Genomic DNA, 19213 nt, shown 5'->3' with positions numbered 1-19213 from the left:
GACAAGCGAATCAGTGAACTAGGCTCCTCTGTGAAGCTCTAGCCGTGAACAGGTACACAGGCATCACCACAGGAGTGCTAAAAGAAAGCTTCCTAGGGTTTACCCCAACCTATGGGATTAGGATTCCCAGAGATGGGCCCTATGTTCCTCCTTTCTAAGGAGTTACTCAGGTGAATGTTCCCATTTTGGGAGCCCCAGCTTCAGAAAGATATTTAGGATGACCTAAAAATATAGATTTTTTATCTGAACAAAAATCTGTATTGTTGGGCATAGCTATTTGCAAGGATGTATATTTTATTAAGTGACAGCTGTACCATGAAATATTCTTGATCTTTTGGTATCTGCACCATTTTTTCTGAATTAAAATCTAAAAATCTAATACAGGATAAGCACAAAATTACATAATCAAATATTTTACTTTCTATATTTGGATCTGCCACTTGAACAATTTTTGAGAACCTGTACCCTGGATTATAGTTTAGAAACATTGGTAATATCTTTCCTAGAAAAGAGATTTTTTTTATTTTGATGAAATTACTTTAGAACCTTCCTTCATTATGTGTATCTCATATTTCATATTTGTAACTCTTTAGTGAAAAATACATTTCTGCTAGTTTAAGGAATAATGCAATGTTCCTGCTAACCCCAATTCAGCCATGTTCCCTTGTCCAACTCTTCCTGCACATACTTCAGATGTACCGCTATTTTCCTCCAAGCTCTTCTCATCCTTACATAGCTTTCTGATATTTCTACTTTAAATACTAGATGGAGGATGGGATGGATTTCTCAATGTCCAGTGCTTGAATTTGGGGGAGGGAGAAGCCAAGCATCTGACTGCTCTGAAATTGCACCTTCTTTTGATTAGTGTGGATTCAACCGGGCAATGTTCAAACCAATGTTTATCTGGCCCCATTATGATACATTCAATTAATTTGTAACCAGCACCCCCACTGCCAATGCCAATGGCAAATGGTGCCTTGTCCATGATGCATACTGAACAAATTAGGTAGATATTCCATTAGGTAGTTGAATATTAGGAGAAACAATTTTCATATCTCTCGTGCAGAAGTTGCCTTGAGAACCTTCTCATACATAAACCTCAAGCTCCTAGACCTCCTGAAACTATCAGGACTAGGGCTGTTGGTTAACGCAACAAAGCATGTTTTGGGCCTCTGTTCCTTTAAAGAGGACTAAAGACTAAACTATATCGGCAGAGATGACCACTCCAAACTTTTGTGAACGTAAAATTTCCCTGTACCTATCCACCACTGCAATCATATGCTCATCTATTCATTTACTCTTAGATATGGGGAATGCCAGCTGACGACTTCACGTGATTATTCTATGTCATTTAAACATGAAGTCTTCTAGCAAATATACTTCAGGCTCAATGAATCCTGGCAAACCTTTCTGTATACCCTGGCTGGCCACAAGGCTCATTTCTTTTCTCGAGGTATCAGTGAATCTGCTTTAGGTTGTTGCAATTCTGTTAGCATTTTCTTCTTGCTCTTAGTCTTCTCCACAGTCTGATTGACTTGATTTCTTTTATGTTCTCCCTATGCCCTGCTCTACACCTTCTTGTTTGCTTCAGTACTTCTCCCTCTTGTTTTTCTTTTTTTCTTTTTTTTTTTTTTTTTTTGGACAGGCAGAGTGGATAGTGAGAGAGAGAGACAGAGAGAAAGGTCTTCCTTTGCTGTTGGTTCACTCTCCAATGGCCACCGTGGCCGGCGCACTGTGGCCAGCGCACCGCGCTGTTTCGATGGCAGGAGCCAGGTGCTTCTCCTGGTCTCCCATGGGGTGCAGGGCCCAAGGACTTGGGCCATCCTCCACTACACTCTCGGGCCACAGCAGAGAGCTGACCTGGAAGAGGGGCAACCGGGACAGAATCCGGTGCCCCGACCGGGACTAGAACCCGGTGTGCTGGCGCCGCAAGGCGGAGGATTAGCCTATTGAGTCGCAGCGCCAGCCTCCCTCTTGTTTTTCTACCTCTGCTCTTTAGCACAGCAGGTCAGACAGCATTGCCTCAGAGTCACTGCTCTGTTTGCCTTCAGGTAAACTCACCCGTCAAGAAGCGATGAGCTGAGGTGCTTTACTTCTGTCACCTTGAAACTGTAAAGTTGTTAAAACTGGAAACCTAAAATTGCATCAGTTCCTGATATGTGATGATATTCATATAGTCAGGTTTCCCCTTCCAAGAAACAGTAGTATTTGGGATTGGTACAAAAGCAAGGGAAAGCTGAGGAAATTTGAATGTTGACTAAATTGTTGAACATATTCCAAGGTCTCCTATTCCTTTCTCTATTTTCTGAAAAATGGAGTCATTATTCTAGTCCATTTTTTAAAGGTTTATTTATTTATCTGGGGGGTGGAGAGACTCTTCAATCCACTGATTCACTTTCCAAATGGCCACAATGACCACGGCTGGGCCAGACTGAAGCCAGGAGCCAAGAGATTCCTCCAGGTCTCCCACATGGGTGCAGGGGCCCAGGGAATTGGGCCGCCTGCTGCTACTTTCCCAGGTCCATTAGCAGAGAGCTGGATCAGAATATGAGATGCTAGCACTGTGGGTTGTGGCTTCAACCACTGTGCCACAGCACTGGCTCCTCTCATCAGTGTTTGAGCTAGCAAGTTTTAGAGACACCAGAGTATTACCTACAAATTCCCTTTTTAGAACCTGAATATTCCAAGTGTGACTTAGACCCATTACAGAACTGAACTACAGGGGTACCATTGTTTGTGGAAAGCAGAATTACAAGATGTTTATTTTGGTGTAAACATCTGTTTTCAGTTCTGCAATAGGTCTAAGCTTACTTTTTCATAATACACATTTGTGTGAACTTTTTGAAGACCTTGTGTGTGAGTGTGTATGTCTGTGTGTCTATAATGATATTTTATCCAGATCTTTAACTAATTTCATATCAAGGTTGACATATTGGTGAGACTGATTTTCTACCTTTTATTAACCACTCACTTCCTTTGTTATTCCAAACATTTAGATACAAATACAGTAGACCATAATTTCTTAAAATATGACATCTGGATTTGAATTTATGACCTCTTCCTTCCCTTAGCAGAGTCGTCAGCTTCTATTCTAGTTTTTCCAATTCCCCAGAACCCGTTCCCACAAGTATCATCTTGATTGCCTGCAGGCTAAGAAATCCCTGAGGTGTTAATTGAGAATTAAGACATTAGTTGATAAAAAGTATAACCACTTGCATTAATATTTGCATCGCAAAAAGAGTTTTAATGGGAAAATAATTAAGCTTTAAAGATTGATATCTTTGAGACAATTTAGCATGCCTGGCAACCTGTCACATCTCCCACACAGACGGCCTCTGCTTTCATCACCTCTCATTCTTGTAGCCCAGGTTGGTCACGTGTAACTCCACTGTAACTGTGACCAGACTATAAGCGTGTGGGACAGGACAGTGCACAGTCCTACAAAACATGATCCAAAAAAATGTTAACTCTCTCATCTGTGCAAAAATTAATTTCCTCTTGGAAGATTTTCCAACGTTTGAGAAGGTCAGCAGCCATTTATCTGTCGTTTTCCAAGTCCCCTGACAGCTTATCCAATCATCGATCGTGCTTTTGTAACACAATCCATGCATAATGGAGCCAGGAAAATAATGTGTGCTTTCTTGTTAAACTTTGGAGGTAAATGACCTGTTCTCAGTGGTCACTGAAATATGAAAATCTAGTGATCATACACAAGGAGAGAAAAGTAAATGCAACCAGCAACTGGGAGTTGGGACCGAGGCTTTATGTGAGTTCTATGTGTCAGCACTGTCAGCACTGGCTTTTCTCACATACTTAGTATCTCCAACTGGTAGGCAAGATGGTGACCAAACAGAGCCACAGAGTCAAGACATGTGAAATGTAGAACAGTATTAAAGCACTGGAGTCACTTTGCCATTTACTCTCGTGATGTTTAGAAGCTCCTTCACTTTGCTTGCTTCATTAAAAAAGAGAGCGAGAGAGAGTAAAGAAGAGGCCTATTGAGATAAATGATCTGCTGCGTAAGCAGCCCATGTGACACAAAGAGGCACCCAAGTAGAGGCTGAATTGTTTGCTCAGGAATGGGAATCAAGTTCAACAGAAGAAGGTTGACTTTCCTCATGATAATTTAACTATTCTCCCCAAGTCTCTGCTAACCTAAAAAGTATATTGATCCCTGATCCCAGGCCAAACTGACTCCTGTAAGCTGGGGTTAATTTAACTCCCTGATAGGAGAAAAATGATGTACCCTTGGATGTGCTGGTGCTAGGCTCATTTGCTGGTTACCACAGGTAGGGGTACCTAGGCATCACCCAGGGGGCTTTGTAAACTCACAGAATCCAGAGCATCGTTCCTAGAGATTCTGATTTGGTAGGTCTGTGAAAGGGCATAGGGATTGTATAAGCACTTGGCAGAGTGGTTTTTATGTAGGTGGTTCATGGGGAAACACTAGAATAGATGCTGACAGGAGCCTGAGATAAACTGATCACTGCACCTGTATGATATATTTGCATAATTTTTCTAAAGTGAAAGCAAAAGGGGGAAAACACTGAATCACATAGAACTTAAAAAGCTGACTGAAGAGATGCTTATTCTGGAAATATCTGATGCCGTGGGATGCTTTATTAAAGCACATTGAGTAATGTGTTAAACAATATATTTGACTGAAGCTTGTGAAATGCACAGAAAATGTGTTCAAAAGGGTAATGTTTTTAATGGTCTTTATGGAAAAGCCCACGGTCTCACCTCGGTGAAGCCATTTCTAGGAAGTGCTGAAATAATTATGGTTCAAATAGCTTGTATTTTAAATACATGATCCTTGGATAAAATCCACAGACTCTTAAGTAAGCGAATAGTAGCCTATGAACAGATCTGCCTTGAAATTAGCAAGCATCTTCAAGTTTTTGGCAGATCCTGGGTTGAAATCCATTAGTGATTGAATCTCTGGACAGCTCTTCTGTGTGTTTGCAGTGAGTCCTTGGTGAGAGGTGATAGGCAAGGAGGCAAATCTTCCAGACTGTTCAACCATCCAGAGTAAGATGACATGGCTTCAATACTGACCCGAGACTGCACAACAGCACTGATCTCTGATATAAACAAATGATGTAGTACATGTTAGTGCTTCGTTGATCCAAAGTCCTCTGCTATATAACAAGGAAAAAAAATTACTGAGCCTGATATTTTTGAATGGCAGGTATTAGCCATTGCCTGTTGTCTCTCTCCATAGAAGCTCTTGTATACTTTTAAGGAAATATTCTTGCAATTCATGGCTGTCCATCAGGGGTGGGGTCCCACTAAGTCACTAGGAAACTTAAGAGCTTCCAGTGAGTAAGAAAGTTGAGTTTTGCTTGCCCATGGGGAATATAAAAGATAAAATGAGCTAAAACAAAGGATGAATTTGTTCTACTTCTATCTTGCACTTCTCTCCTGTAACATAACATTAGGAAACTCAGGTTGGGGGTCTTTCTCAGAATACTCAGATCTGCTGTTTCTGGGAAATGGTGCTTGATCAAGGCTGCCAGGCTATTAGAAGTATATAAATACAGTAAGAAGGGTTTACCCTTTAGGAAAAGTGATAGTGCCGACAAGTTGTGGGTCAAGTTCATAGGGTAGTTCAGCTTTATCCCCTGCTGGTAGTATAATATGACTACCAATGGCAAAGACCAAAGAGTTATCAGACAAACTGGGACCATAGGAAAAAGAGTAAGCAGAGTGGAGTATGAATACAGATACCTGCCACCTTCAAGATCAGCACTCTAAGTCCAGATCCCTACCAATAGTGAGGAAAGAGCTTCTGACAATTGGTCAGGCTTGAGTCTCACTGCTTCAGCCTGAATGGACTTGACATGTGGTTACAATTCTTTAATAACTAAAGTTATATACAGAAGGCAGATTGGAACAGATAATGCCCATGTACAGTTATTAAAGTCTGTATTGTCCACTTAATTAGAAATTTTTTCTGACTTTATGCAGTATCAACTTGCATGTTACTATGTCTCATTTCCCCATTAATTTTTTTTCTTACGCTAGAAGTAGAAAAATCTCAGATTTTCTTTTTCATTATGAGAAACCTGCCCTTAGGATATAACCACAAGAGCAGTTATGTCCTTATCCTGTACTGACATTATTAAATCCATTTCCATTTTTTAAAAATATTTTATTAGGAAAGTAATATATGATTTGTGTCAAAAATTTGAGCAGTGTAGGATGGCATAAAATGATGGAAAATTCCCTGACCACACACTTGTGGCACTACCAATCCCATAATCCAGAAATAAAACTATCAACACCATATAGGCATTGCTCATATATACATGCATTTGTGTTTAAAGATGTACATATGAATATATGCATTTATGTGTGTATATCTTTTCAAACTCAAAACACTGTTCACAGTATTCAAAATTAATATATCTTTTGTTATGACTAGATTGCACAACATTATATGAATTAAATTTTGCCAAGTGAAGTGATTTATATAAATAGCCTGACACACAGAAAGTAGTTAATAACTACTTGCTATGCCAATGCAGATACCTGGTTCTCTCCATTAGATGCTTTGATTTATGGCTTTTCCTACTATATAGCCTCCCTAGGAAATAAACATTAGTTTTGCCTGTCTGTAATTTCATATGATAGCATTTATCAAGTATTTATTTTGTTCCTTTTATGCAATATTATGTTTGGTAGATGGTCCATGTTGCCACTTAGAGCTGCTATTTATTTTCTTTGCTCTATGATATTCCATTATATGAATGTGCTACGATGTATTAATTCGCAATGTGGATATTTCCAATGCTACTGTGAACATCTATATGCAAAGTAGTGGAATCGGTGGGGCAATGCATGTCTTCATCTTTGGTAGATATCACTAAACCTTTGCCTAAAATTGTCAGACCACCCTATTGGTTTTTAAGATTTCAGCTCTTTAAAGAATTTGGCCTTTTGTATCATACCTAATATAAATATTTTTTCCATCTTTTGCATATAAATTTTGTTGATAAAGGTTTTGTGCTATGGAGAAATTTGCCTCTTAAATAGTCAAACTAATCAATCATTTTCTTTACAGCTTCTGTATAAAATGGCTTGCTTAGAAAAGTAGCCCCTTCATTTCATCCAAATATTGCCTTTTCCTTTAGTCCTTATATGGTTTGTTCTGCTATCTGATCCAGCCCAGTGTGTCTTCATGACTAATGTGAGGGTATTTCTTTTCAAAATGAGGTAGGCTGGCATTCCATCATCATTTCAGTAACAATAAGAAAAAAAAGATAACTCAATAGATAGGTAGTTACAACATCAGTAAACAACCATGGCTTTTCTAAATACAACTAGTACCATTTAGATAATAGCAGAAAGGATGCTTCTAGCTAGGAATAAGAAAACCTAAAATATATCAGAATAAGTGTATCACGAACTTTTCAGGAGTTGTGAAGGAAAAAAAAAATCTTGGCAAATGAATAATGAAGAATTGAATGTGATAATTCATTTCTAGTTTAAAAAGAATCAATATTATTAAGAGAAGTTTTTAATGTAACCTATAAATCCAATATAAACAAAATAAAAATAACATATTTTTGCTTGAGCTGTAAAACAGTTTTAAGTTTCATTGGAAATAAATATGAAGAGCCAGTAATAAATATCTGAGAAATTACTATTAATATCAGTAGCTAAAATGTATTATAAAGCTATGGTCATTAAAATAGTAAGATAATGCTACTTATAAAGAAAAAGAACCAAGAAACAAACAAACAAACAAAAAAGACTAAAGAAATAGACCGAGTTGTTGATAGTAGCATTTAATATCATTGAGGAAAATATGATTAATAGTTTTTAGTAAAAACTGTTAAATAAAGTTCAAAAACTGCCATTAAAGTCTTTCATCCATTTTCTACTCATGTGAAATAAAGTCAAGGCCTTCCAGAGGTGTTTGCTTTTTTTTAAGATTTTATTTATTTACGTGAAAGTCATAGTTATACAGAGAGGGGAGAGGCAGAGAGAGAGAGAGAGGTCTTCCATCCACTGGTTCACTCCCCAATTGGCCACAACGTCCGGAGCTGCGCCGATCCGAGAGCCAGGAGCTCTTCCAGGTCTCCCATGCGGGTGCAGGGGCCCAAAGACTTGGGCCATCATCTACTGTTTTCCCAGGCCACGGCAGAGAGCCGGATTGGAAGTGGAGCAACCGGAATGTGAACCGGCACCCACATGGGATGCTGGCACTGCAGGTGGTGGCCTTACCCGCCATGCCACAGCACCAGCCCCTCCAGAGCTGTTTTGATTACATTTACCCCTGATGAGAATTTAAGTGAAAGGGAGAATATCTTTCTTCTACTTCCTCTGTTTCTAATATTTCTTCTTAAAATATTGGCTGGCACATGGTAGTTGTGTCAGGTAACTGGTTAGGAACTTGTCAGGTACTTGTCAGATAACTGGGTGGAAAGGCATGCTCTCGATCACAATCCACTTGCATATTTATTTTTAAGTATTTAGACCTTTATACACTGAACATTCATCATGTAAATTGTTAATCTTACGGAGGTTCACATGCCCCGTTTCTATCCCCATCATCCCCAGGAGAGAGAGAAAGATCTTCCATCCACTGGTTCAACCCCTAAATGACCACAGCAGCTGGAGCTGGGCCAATCCAGAGCCAGGAGCTTTATCAAAGTCTCCCACATGGGTGCAGGGGCCCAAGTAGTTGGGTCATCTTTCACTGCTTTCCCAGGCACAGTGGCAGGGAGCTGGATCAGAAGTGGAGCAGCCAGGATTCGAATCGGTGCCCATATGGGAATCCAGTGGTGGCTTTAGCTGCTATGCCACAGCACCAGCCTCCAGAAATTAATTTCACTTAAAACTAAGTAGTTTTATTCTTCATTTGTATCCCATTCACTTGAATGTCCTTTAAGCATTCAAATTCAACAGACACAAAACTTTATTACCCTCCCTCCTTGCCTTCCCCCAATACATGATGCAGTCCACAGACCAAAGTAGGAACTTCGGAGCCATCTCTCTCCCCAACCTGCCATTTTAACTAGAAGGGAGTTTGCAAGAATAGGGCCCTCCCTGTGCCATCCACCCATCAGGCTAAGACAGTCTTGTGAACTTTCTTCATTTTTACCATGCGGTCTTTTCATCTCCCTTTGTTTTATTTAAAAAGCAGCAGAGGAAACATCCTCATGCAGTGCTTTTTAAATGAAGTGACTTGTCAAGTCAGAGACTGTAGCAGTAATCTGAAAGGCAGTAAATTTAGCGACCCTCACTTGCACTGACAGCCTGTCGAGCACTTGAAACATAAATAGCGGTGGAGACAAATCGCTGCTGTTTTCCTATTAAGCTTTGGCCCACTGGCCTCATAGCCTTCCAGGAGTACATGGGCCCAGCCTGGGAGCGTGACTGCCTTCAAAGCAGCCATGAGCTTTCTCCTGCTCTGTCAGCCTCTGCACACTCCTGCCAGTGCAGCTGGAGCTCCCACACTTCCATGATCCCTCTGCCTCACAGAAAGGCTAAAACTCCTGGGCCAAGATTGAAGGGCACAGGTTAGCCGAGAGCTGCAACCCCAAATGAACTTTGAGGGAGTAATTCCTAGCTCATCCATTTTGGTCCAAAATCAAGAAGCTCTTGGCCGGGACCTCTTAATATGTGTGTTGACCCCTGAGCAACCAAAGGCTGCACCACCTTATGTTAAATGGAAACATTCCAGGAACAAAGTTTTAGTTTATGCTCTTACATCATTTGCTCTTATGCCCTGCTCTACCCCCCCACCTCCACCCCCCCCCCCCGACTTTTCTCTTCCTTACTTACCTAAATGACAGGAAGCGGGAACAGCTGTGTAGACTGGATGGAAACAGTTGTTCTTCGTAAGGCCTAGCTAAAGAGGCGCAGCTGAGACTCTGGGATAAGCCCCAATGAGTTAGTGCAACTTGAGGACTTATAAGGAAAGGCTGCAGGGCAGATGGGGTTATCCACTGCTTTGTTTTAATTGCATTTCAAAGGCTTCTGTGCAGCCACAAATCTCTGCCTAACAGTTTTTCCACAGTGCAGTTGCCCTGCTGAGTTTAACATATTCACTTACAAAATGCCAATTGATTTATGTGACTCTTGAAAACAGCAACCACTGCTCTCATCTCTCTTGCTATTTAATTCTCAGCCATGGCAAAATCGCTAATGACAGTTCAGGTAATTCCCTGTGGTTCCAAAGAAAATGGAGAAGATCTTGCTTGTTGCTACCTCTGTCCAGCAAATTCAACTCTATCTTGCCCCATCTTAGGAAATAGTCTGGAAAACAATCGACTCCTCTAGGAATTTGTACTTCTATTTTATTCCCAAAGGACTCTAAGTATTTTTGCATTTGTCTTTACATTTTTGTGTCAATTTTACATCTTCTCCTCTTCTACCCCACACCCCTGCAGTAATAAACGTGAAATGAGACAGAAAGTGCTTGCTTTTTGACGTAATGCTACATCATACAGATGTTCTACAGCTCCTACCTCAGTATGAATTACTGCTGAGGGATAGAGTACACATTTAAATCCAGTCCTAATTTCTAACAAATCCCATACTTCCAAGTGTCTATGTGCTCTACAGGATGTCCCAGCACAACATGATATTTCACCTCTCAAGAATGAAACTCATTATCTCACTCCAAATAAGCACTCCTTCCTAATTTTCCCAGTAGCACCAGTTGCATTCACATCCAGGAAGTCACTAGTGTCCACTCAACATGAGGAGATCCAAGTGGGCTAAAGGAAACCATTAGGGTTCCAGTACATAGCCCACATTCCCTTCCCCTGCCCTCCCAGCAGACATTGCCACTGTCTCCTACTGAGCCCCAACTGTGTCTCAGAATCCTTCTCAACATCATGCTGTAGGCTGCTACTGTCAATTAAATAGGATTGGTGGTGATTTTTGGACATATGTGAAGAACCCATTTCCACTTTCACTGCAATTCACAGAAAGGCTTCCTGAAATACATGTTAAGACTCAATGCCAAGAAATTGTCATCAGTGGTATAAATGGTGGCAGTATATGAAGGACTTCAATCAGATAGAATTTTCATGGAACTCTATGCTTACTTACCATGCTTCATCCAGGATGGAAGGGAAGGGATGGGAAGGAGAAAGGAACAAATTATAAAGCTATGCCAGTAGTTGCTAGAGGCTTACATGAGATGTCAAGGTACTTAACAGCAAATCCAGAGTCATCGAATGTCTGTCACACCCAGTGTGTGGCCTTCTCTCATGGCATGATCTTCATCCCTTTTATAGACTAAGCAGATCAGCATACCTTCTTAAAATCTGCCAGCTCTGATCCTCTCCACTTGTGTTTCTCAACTTCCTGAAAAGTTAAGTCTCCCAGGAAGTCTTCTCTGATAAAATGTCTGTTCTATGCTACTCCTGCAGTTCCTTTACTGGTTGCTGGCATTTTTGTGCACCATGGATTTAGGTTGCTAATGGAGGAGTTTCTAAAAATTAAGAAATGGAGGCTAAATTTTTAAATACCAACTCTTTTTTTTTTCTCGTTGATTGCTTTCTTTGATTCTTTCAGTAAGGGAGTTAAATGAAGTGGACAAACCTCATAAAAGATAGAAGCTTTTTTTTTTTTTTTTTACCTTGTTTATCCTTCACAGAACTTCATTGTGTTGGAAATCCCCCCAAGTGGCATGTTCTCAAGTGCTAGCTCTGTACTCAGAGGAAAGATATAGGGCAGAATCTGAGAACCAGGAATTCAGCCAACTATAGCATCTCAGAACATTCCCGTGAGCAATTGTAGGTAGGTCTAGCTAGCTTCCAAAAGCCTACCAACATGGTTCAAATCCCAGCTGGCCCTTAATAACTTCATACACTTGAATAAATTGCCTTGTCTATCCTAAGCCTGTGTTTGTATGTTTTCCATAACTGTAATAATTCTTTATTAGCATTGAAGTAAGATCATAATATCTGAGTAGTACAACCTAGTATACTAGTACAGTGCCTAGCATGTATTTGTTAAGCATTAGCTCATTCAACAGTTACTGTATGACATTTCTGGCACTTTCAATAGGTTCCAAAGTTGTTCTGCACCCTGGAGTTACAGTGATGGTCAAAACCAGATATGGCTCCTACAGTCATACAACATACAGTTCCCATCAGAAAACTCAATTGTAAGGGATTCTAACTTCAAGCATAGCGTTCAGAGGAGCAGGACAGTTTCCAAAAACTGATGCCTAGGGGGTAATGGTTTGCATGAGCACAATAAAAGACTGTCATGGACCAGGACTGAAAAGGATGTGTAGATGGCAGCCCCTGGTTAGATGCTGAGCCCCAGCTTTGTCATCTAGGTTGGTTTTTTTTTTTTTTTTTTTTTTTGGTATGTGAAAAGAGAAATGCAAAATCTAATGGATTCAATCTCGGTAGATGCCAGTGCATTCTTCAGTTGGCCCATGCTCCTTCATAGAACCAAAGCCAGTTGTGATTCTTCCCTGGGATTATTCTTGCCAGTGTTTTCTGGGTACTAACTGTACCCATTGGGGCTGCAGAAGGCATGGGTCCAATGTGCATAAGCCTCACCCTGTTATGTCTTACTGTTCAAATGAGAAACATTTCTATAGCAGAGTAACCCACTCCTTCCCTTCTGTGTAGCACACATATCTTAATAGACAGCTGCCTCTTTCTTTGGAGAGCATTCTTTGATTTCAGTGCCTCTGACTCTTCCTCCAAACCACCCTCCCTGCATCACTTCTGTTTCTATTTTTTTTTTTTTTGCTTTTGTTTTCTTCACTCCCTTCATTGCAATTCTTCTTCATCCCCTACGATTGTTGCTTCTGGCCACTATGTCCACTCCAGCCTCCCCTCTTCAATCATGGATCATTCACCACTCTTCACTCCTTCCTCGCAGGGAAGGAAAGTAGGGATGAGATGTGGTTTCCACTCTTTACCCAGCAATACTGTCAAACATTCAAGATCTCTCTGGTGTTATGTGAAGTTGAGAAACAAAAACTTCAAATGATCTAGAGAGAGACATCCATGGAAATATAAACAAAGGACATCTTTCTCTATTTCTTGTGTTTTTTTTTTTTAGCATTTTTGTGTGGCTGTACAGAAAAGTAGGAAAGGGAAGCAAAACTAGGAATATGTGATCATTTCCTTAGGAAAAAAAAAGCACACATGAAACGTACTGTAAGAACAGAAACTTGTTACAGCATTTGAAGTTGCCACAGGAAACTTCAAATGGCATCATTGATTTGTGATCCTTTTTCCTTTGATTTTTTTTGTAGGTAGAAGCTCATGGCTTGCTTTGGCTCACCTGCTTCACACTCTTTGCCAACTACATACATACAGATACATAAACACCTTGCAAGATGAATTTCAGTTCTTTGCTTTTCATGAAACAGGATGTGTGTTTGTGTTCATAGCTAATGTGTTTACAGCCACTTACATGTAAATACTCAAGTTTGTATGAGTAAAGGAAATGTTAGTCCCATTTCAAATGCAACTTGCCTTTAGCAGAAGATTGAGCTACTGAGAGTTTATACTCGTAAGACTCAGAACATTGGGGAAAAATTTCACCCATTTCCTAATGTGTAAGAATCCTACATTTTTAAAGTTATAAAGCAGTCAAAGGTAGCAAGTTTCTGAGACTATGTTTTTCTGTATCTCAAAGAGGGAAAAGGGCAGGTATCACACTGATAATTAGGATAGTAGTCTTTCCAAGTGACTGGGAAATTTTTAAGAATAAGCCTTTTCTATTTAGTAAGCATACACTTGGGAGTTAATAAATTTATATACTACATCCTAAAAGTTAAGAAAGAACATTTGTTAATAACTATGTGAATGTATGTGTATATGAGAGACAGAGAATGAGTTTGTGTATGGAAAGACAGTGTGTGTGTGTATACGTGTGTTGGTGGGGGAGGTAGACAGCATCAAACGCGTAAAGCATAAAAGGAGGAGAAAAAAGGGAAACAGAGAAAAGAACCATGGAAATATATTTAATTTCAAATAACTGCTTCCTTACAAATGCCGAGTTGACCTTAAAAATCTAAATAATTCAACATTGTGGATGTGAACTATGGGTTTCCCCAAAGTATGGTCGCTCTGAAGGCACTAAACTCAGAAGGCGGCACCTGCTATACTTTAATTGGAGTTATTCCTGGCTGATTTGCCTCCACATTGGAAAGCACAAAAGAGATTACATTCCTCCTCTGGTTAGCTCTAGGCCTTTCTTTCTGACTTAGGAAGAAATATTAAAAGAACTAATATGAACAACTTAAGTAAACAGTGACTAAGGGGGATATGCTAATTATGAGCAAGAGTTGGAAAGGTGCATACACAAGAGGAGGACAAGGAGTTATTTAGCCTGGTAGCTGGATATTGCCAGGAGGCACAAAAGTACATTAAGCAAAGGGAGATTTAAACTAAACACCAGATCCCAGAATAAATATAAAATTGGGCAGTGTGAGTAAGCCTGTGGAAATTGGTTGAGATGTTCAAAATACCAAAATATAGTAATTTGCATTTCCAGTAAATATTTATACAAAGGCAGAAATTGATAGGAACAAGAGAAGGACCCAGCTGGTAGCGCAAGGCTAGTCCACTGAGAACAGCAGGGCATGCATCAGTTTCTGGTCCGAGCATCTTTTTAAGGTTGAGAGGAGCTGGTAAGAGTGAATAGAAAGAACTGAGGACAAGGTGACCCCATGGGGACAGACACACAGGGGCAAAGAGAAAGGAGCAACATAATCTGTGTGGAACTTAGAGTTTTGTGACTCAGAATTCACATGGTGTATTCCATGCCTTGAAACCAGAAATGGCTTGCTGAGATGAAAGCAATGGCATCTGGCCACACCCGTGTCCACGGAGGGGTCCCATTGGCTCTTGAAACAGTAACTCCATGGAGCAGAGATACCTTCCACACATAGCCAGAGATGATGCTGTGAACAGTAGAGGACTCCGCACATCCTTTGTCCTCCAGGGAAATGGCCCTCTTTTATGACCATTGAAAACAAACAGATTTTTAAACCAGCTTCTCTTACACGAATCCTGAGGCCCTCTGGTACTTACCTGTGTTCTCTTAAATTGTATGAAGTGTTGAACCTGATGCTAGTACAGCATGTGCTTTTTAATTTAGTTCAGCTATTTCTTAGTCATTTCAGGCTGCTATAACAAAAATAACATGGTAAGCAAGCGAAATTTATTGCTATCTATTTTGAAGGCTGGGAAGCCCAAGATCAAGACACCATTAGATTCAGTGTGCACCAGGGGCCCACATCCTGGCTCAAAGATGGCCATTTTTGGCTATGTCCTTACATGATGAAAGGGGTAAAGGAACTTTCTAGAATTCCTTTTATAAGAACACTAATCTCATTGATGAGGATGCCATCCTTTTTGATCTAATTGTTCAGGCATAAGCTTCAATGTGTAAATTTTAAAGGGATAGAAGTATTCCATCTATAACACAATAAGGCAATGTACATTTATTGAGTGATTAACCTCTGCCAAACCCTGTGCTAATTTGTGATGATATTATAAGGAATGTTCCCTGGGGAGCTCATAGTCTGGAAATTTTGCTTTCTAGCAACTGAAAATCTCCCATTTCCTGTCAAATTATGGTACATTAATAAGATTCTCAAGTGAAATACTATAGATAATGCATCATGGAAAACATCTCCTGTGGGTGTGAGGTGAACAGATTAATAAGAAATGCCTAGTAATACCATAGTTTTAACTGGAGGAACCCAAGGCTAAATGAAGGAAATATGGCAACAGGGAGGGCGGAGGGAGATGGGGTGTGGTTGGAATGTAGGAAGATGATAGGGGTTGTGTTACCTGGACTTGGTTTGTACCTTGACACTTCTCCAGTCTGAGAGTTGTGGACATAGTGGGGAGTGCTATCACAGAAGAAAAAGTGCACTCTGCCTCACGTGCATGTCCCTGAGGGGAGAGCTCCTCTTGCATTCTTAGCTAGTACCACGGGGAAGTTCTTCCTAGATGTGAGATCAAAAGCATACCTAATATGGATTGGTTTTATTATCTGCTTATCAGGGAAAAAATGAGAGTATAATATTTACATTGGCATGTGAGAATCCCAGGCTCAAACCCCAATAAATAGTGCTTTATTTTACCTCATTCTATTTAGTATTTACCCTCTGAGGGGCTGTCTTCCACAAACTACAAGAGCCTTAGTTGGTGCTGGTAAAATCAACTTTCCCTCCCCTGCACCCAGTTTCCTTTAGAAATTCAAAATGCAATGTCGGGATCCAGGACTAGCTATTTCTACATACTTTATAGAAACTGAAAAGAATTCAGTGTTGTCAGCCATCGCTCAGCAGACTATGCATGTTTTCTCTTGATTCTCCAGACCTCTCTGGGAAGAGATTTTATGAGTATGGAGGAGGCCGAGGAAGAAATCCTAAAACATTCTGAGTTAATTTGAACTCCTTGATCATTAAAATGTGCCATTATTCTCGAAATCAATGATGCTATCTTACTGCCTCTTCCTCCTCTGCACTTGAGGTTTTTAATTAGCTTATACCTCTTTCAGCCTACTAAGTAAAAACTGTCAAAGTTGCCCTTAGTCTTCATGGTAGTTGTTTTTAGCTACAAAACTTTTGGCATCAAATAGTTGACATGACTCTCAGGCCATTAGAAGGAGGAATACACTAATGTTCTCCTTTCCCCGCCTCAAACCAAATCTAGCAGGTTCTTCTGTCCTGAATTCCCTATTACTTCTGTAATGTCTACAATTGGATCGACTGCTCAAATATGCGGAAGGCAATAATGGCAAATAGACAAGAAAAAAGAAGCCGACTTTTTTATAGATAATACCTTGCTTTAGAAATAGATTGATTCTAAACTGTTCTCAGTGGAAGCATATCTTATGCTGATAATGTGCAGAACTTCAGAAAAATATAATTTTATATTCTTATTGAATATTGTTGAGATTGCAAAGTTTCCTCAAAACAAGTGATTGGACAAGTGACTGAAGACTTGAAGCTTAGAATATTCCTGAGAGTTTTGTTATAGGATATTATCACAAAGGCCCTATGTTCTGTTGGGAGCCTGGTTAACAGGCTTAGCTGACATATTTAGATGGTAACTTCATCTCTATGCTGGCTGGCTGTTATGTTGATTTGGCCATCAGGGAATTGATAGAAAAGGAAAACAGCTTGTGGCATTTGAGCAGAGCTATTAATTGGGGCCATGTGGTGTAGGATGACCAGGAGCAGGATTCCGTCATGGTGGCATGATCATGGTGCCTCCCCAGCTGCTCTGTCCTGTCCCAAGCAGCAGTGGACTTTTTGAAATTTTGGCATGAGGAGGCTTCAGTTTAGTCAGAGTAAAATCCGCTGGTTTTCTGCTGAAATTCTGGCTAAGTACTTCCTCTGCCTTATTTCTTTCAATCTAGACAGGAAGAAGGTCACTTAATAATTATACTCCAAATAAGCAAGCCTGCCTACCCTGAGAATTATGGACTAAACTGGACACGATCAACCTTCTAGATGGTCCCAAAAAGGGCCTACATGTCCCTAATTGGCAACTATTTTTTAAAAGATTTATTTATTTGAGAAACTAAGTAACAGACACGGAGAGGGGAAGAGGCAGGTCTCCCATCCACCGGTTCACTACCCCAGTTGGCCACAATAGCCAGAGCTGTGCTGATCCAAAGCCAGGAGCTTCTTCGAGGTTTCCCACGCAGGTGCAGGGGCCCAGGGAATTGGGCCCACTTCCAGGGCTATCCCAGGCCATAGCAAAGAGCTGGATTGGAAGAGGATCAGCAAGGAAAAGAATCAGCACCCACATGAGATGCTGGCACCATAGGTGGAGGCTTAGCCTACTACACCAAAGCACTGGCCCCTAATTGCAACTTTGAAGCCAGTGCTATTCAGCTCCCTGCTGACAACCCCGGGAGACATGGTAGACCACAAACACAACATCAGTTGGACTTTCTCATGGATCTAGCTCATGACCTGAAAGCTTCAATGATAAAATAATTTGATAGAGAGTAAGGAAGCCATTGAGCAAGACAAGGTTCATCACATGATCCTTGTAAATAGAATTCCACATAATCAAAAGAGTGGTGGTTTCCTAAGTAATCATTTTGGTGTGCAAAGTTCGTTGTGCATGGTATTAACTGGTGATGTCACTACTTCACAACTCTGTGTACTGCCTTCCAAAGGATTAGTAAATACTCTAGCTTCTTGCCTCATAATTACTAAACTTTGAGTTCCCAAGAACTCCTTGAAGGCTTGTGCCAAAGTTGTTTTCTGTGCAACGTAACTTGGCATTCCATTTTTGCTTGGTTTCTTTCTCTTCCAGGTCCTATCTTCCCCACTCTCCTACTAGTGCTTCCCAAGAACACTTCTGATTTAATCACTTTCATAAGACTTTTGGCTCGGGGTCTTATTCTGTAGAAATCTACCTCATACAAAGCACACTGTCAAATTATTGAAAAGCCATGTGTATTTATTGCTTTTGCTAAGAAAATGAGGCAATGTGCATATTTTAGACCTTAAAGAAAATCATGTAATCCTGTTTTTCAGGAAGAGAATTTGAAGGAGAAGAAGAATATCTGGAGATCCTTGGCATCACCAGGGAGCAGTCAGGCAAATATGAGTGTAAAGCTGCCAATGAAGTCTCCTCGGCGGATGTCAAACAAGTCAAGGTCACTGTGAACTGTGAGTATGGCAGCAACCAGCAGGTGCTATGTGCCCAGGGCACACCTCTACCTCAAGCAAGTGCTAAATTCCATTAGCAAAGTAGCATTGCCTTTCAAACAGATGCTCTTCTGGTCAGGGATGCACATTTATACATTGGACTCCTCCAAGGGCAGGACGTAGCCTTTGAATTTGATAAATCAACTCAAGCAATTCTAAATATAACCCACCATACACTTAACAATAGCCTCTGTCTTTTCCTCGGACTATAGAATTAAGAGAACATGATCAGGGAAGTCATGAATCTGGTCTTTGTGGAAATGAAGGTCATAATACTTTGGGCAAAGCAACTATGTATATCTACTTTCACTGGCATTTCCATCTTAGTGCATTGTTTGTCAGAATGGAATGCTGAAAGATTGTATTTTATCCTCTGCTATTGAAATACTTTGCTTGGGGAACAAATTCAAGCCACTGTGGTCAGATACTATGTGTCCTTCCTGGCTAGCAGGAATGCCTGCTAAGTTAATTTGGTTATCTACTTGTCCCAAAGTATGGGCATTAGAACTGAAGATTTCACTAAGATGC

General features: G+C 40.4%; 1 protein-coding gene across 3 annotated transcripts in view; it reads left to right on the top strand.

Annotated features, from left to right (window-relative positions):
• LSAMP (limbic system associated membrane protein) overlaps nt 1-19213 on the top strand; it is a 669653-nt gene that overhangs the window by 605911 nt on the left and 44529 nt on the right. For all 3 annotated transcript variants that reach the window (XM_062208501.1, XM_062208484.1, XM_062208493.1), the window contains exon 4: nt 18512-18646. In XM_062208501.1, the coding sequence (XP_062064485.1) occupies nt 18512-18646 (135 nt within the window). The remainder of the gene's footprint in view (nt 1-18511; nt 18647-19213) is intronic.

Source organism: Lepus europaeus, chromosome 2, assembly GCF_033115175.1.
Source record: "Lepus europaeus isolate LE1 chromosome 2, mLepTim1.pri, whole genome shotgun sequence".
NCBI classification, from domain to species: Eukaryota; Metazoa; Chordata; class Mammalia; order Lagomorpha; family Leporidae; genus Lepus; species Lepus europaeus.
The sequence above is the reverse complement of the archived record's forward strand: the minus strand, read 5'-3'. Positions and strand labels throughout refer to the sequence as shown.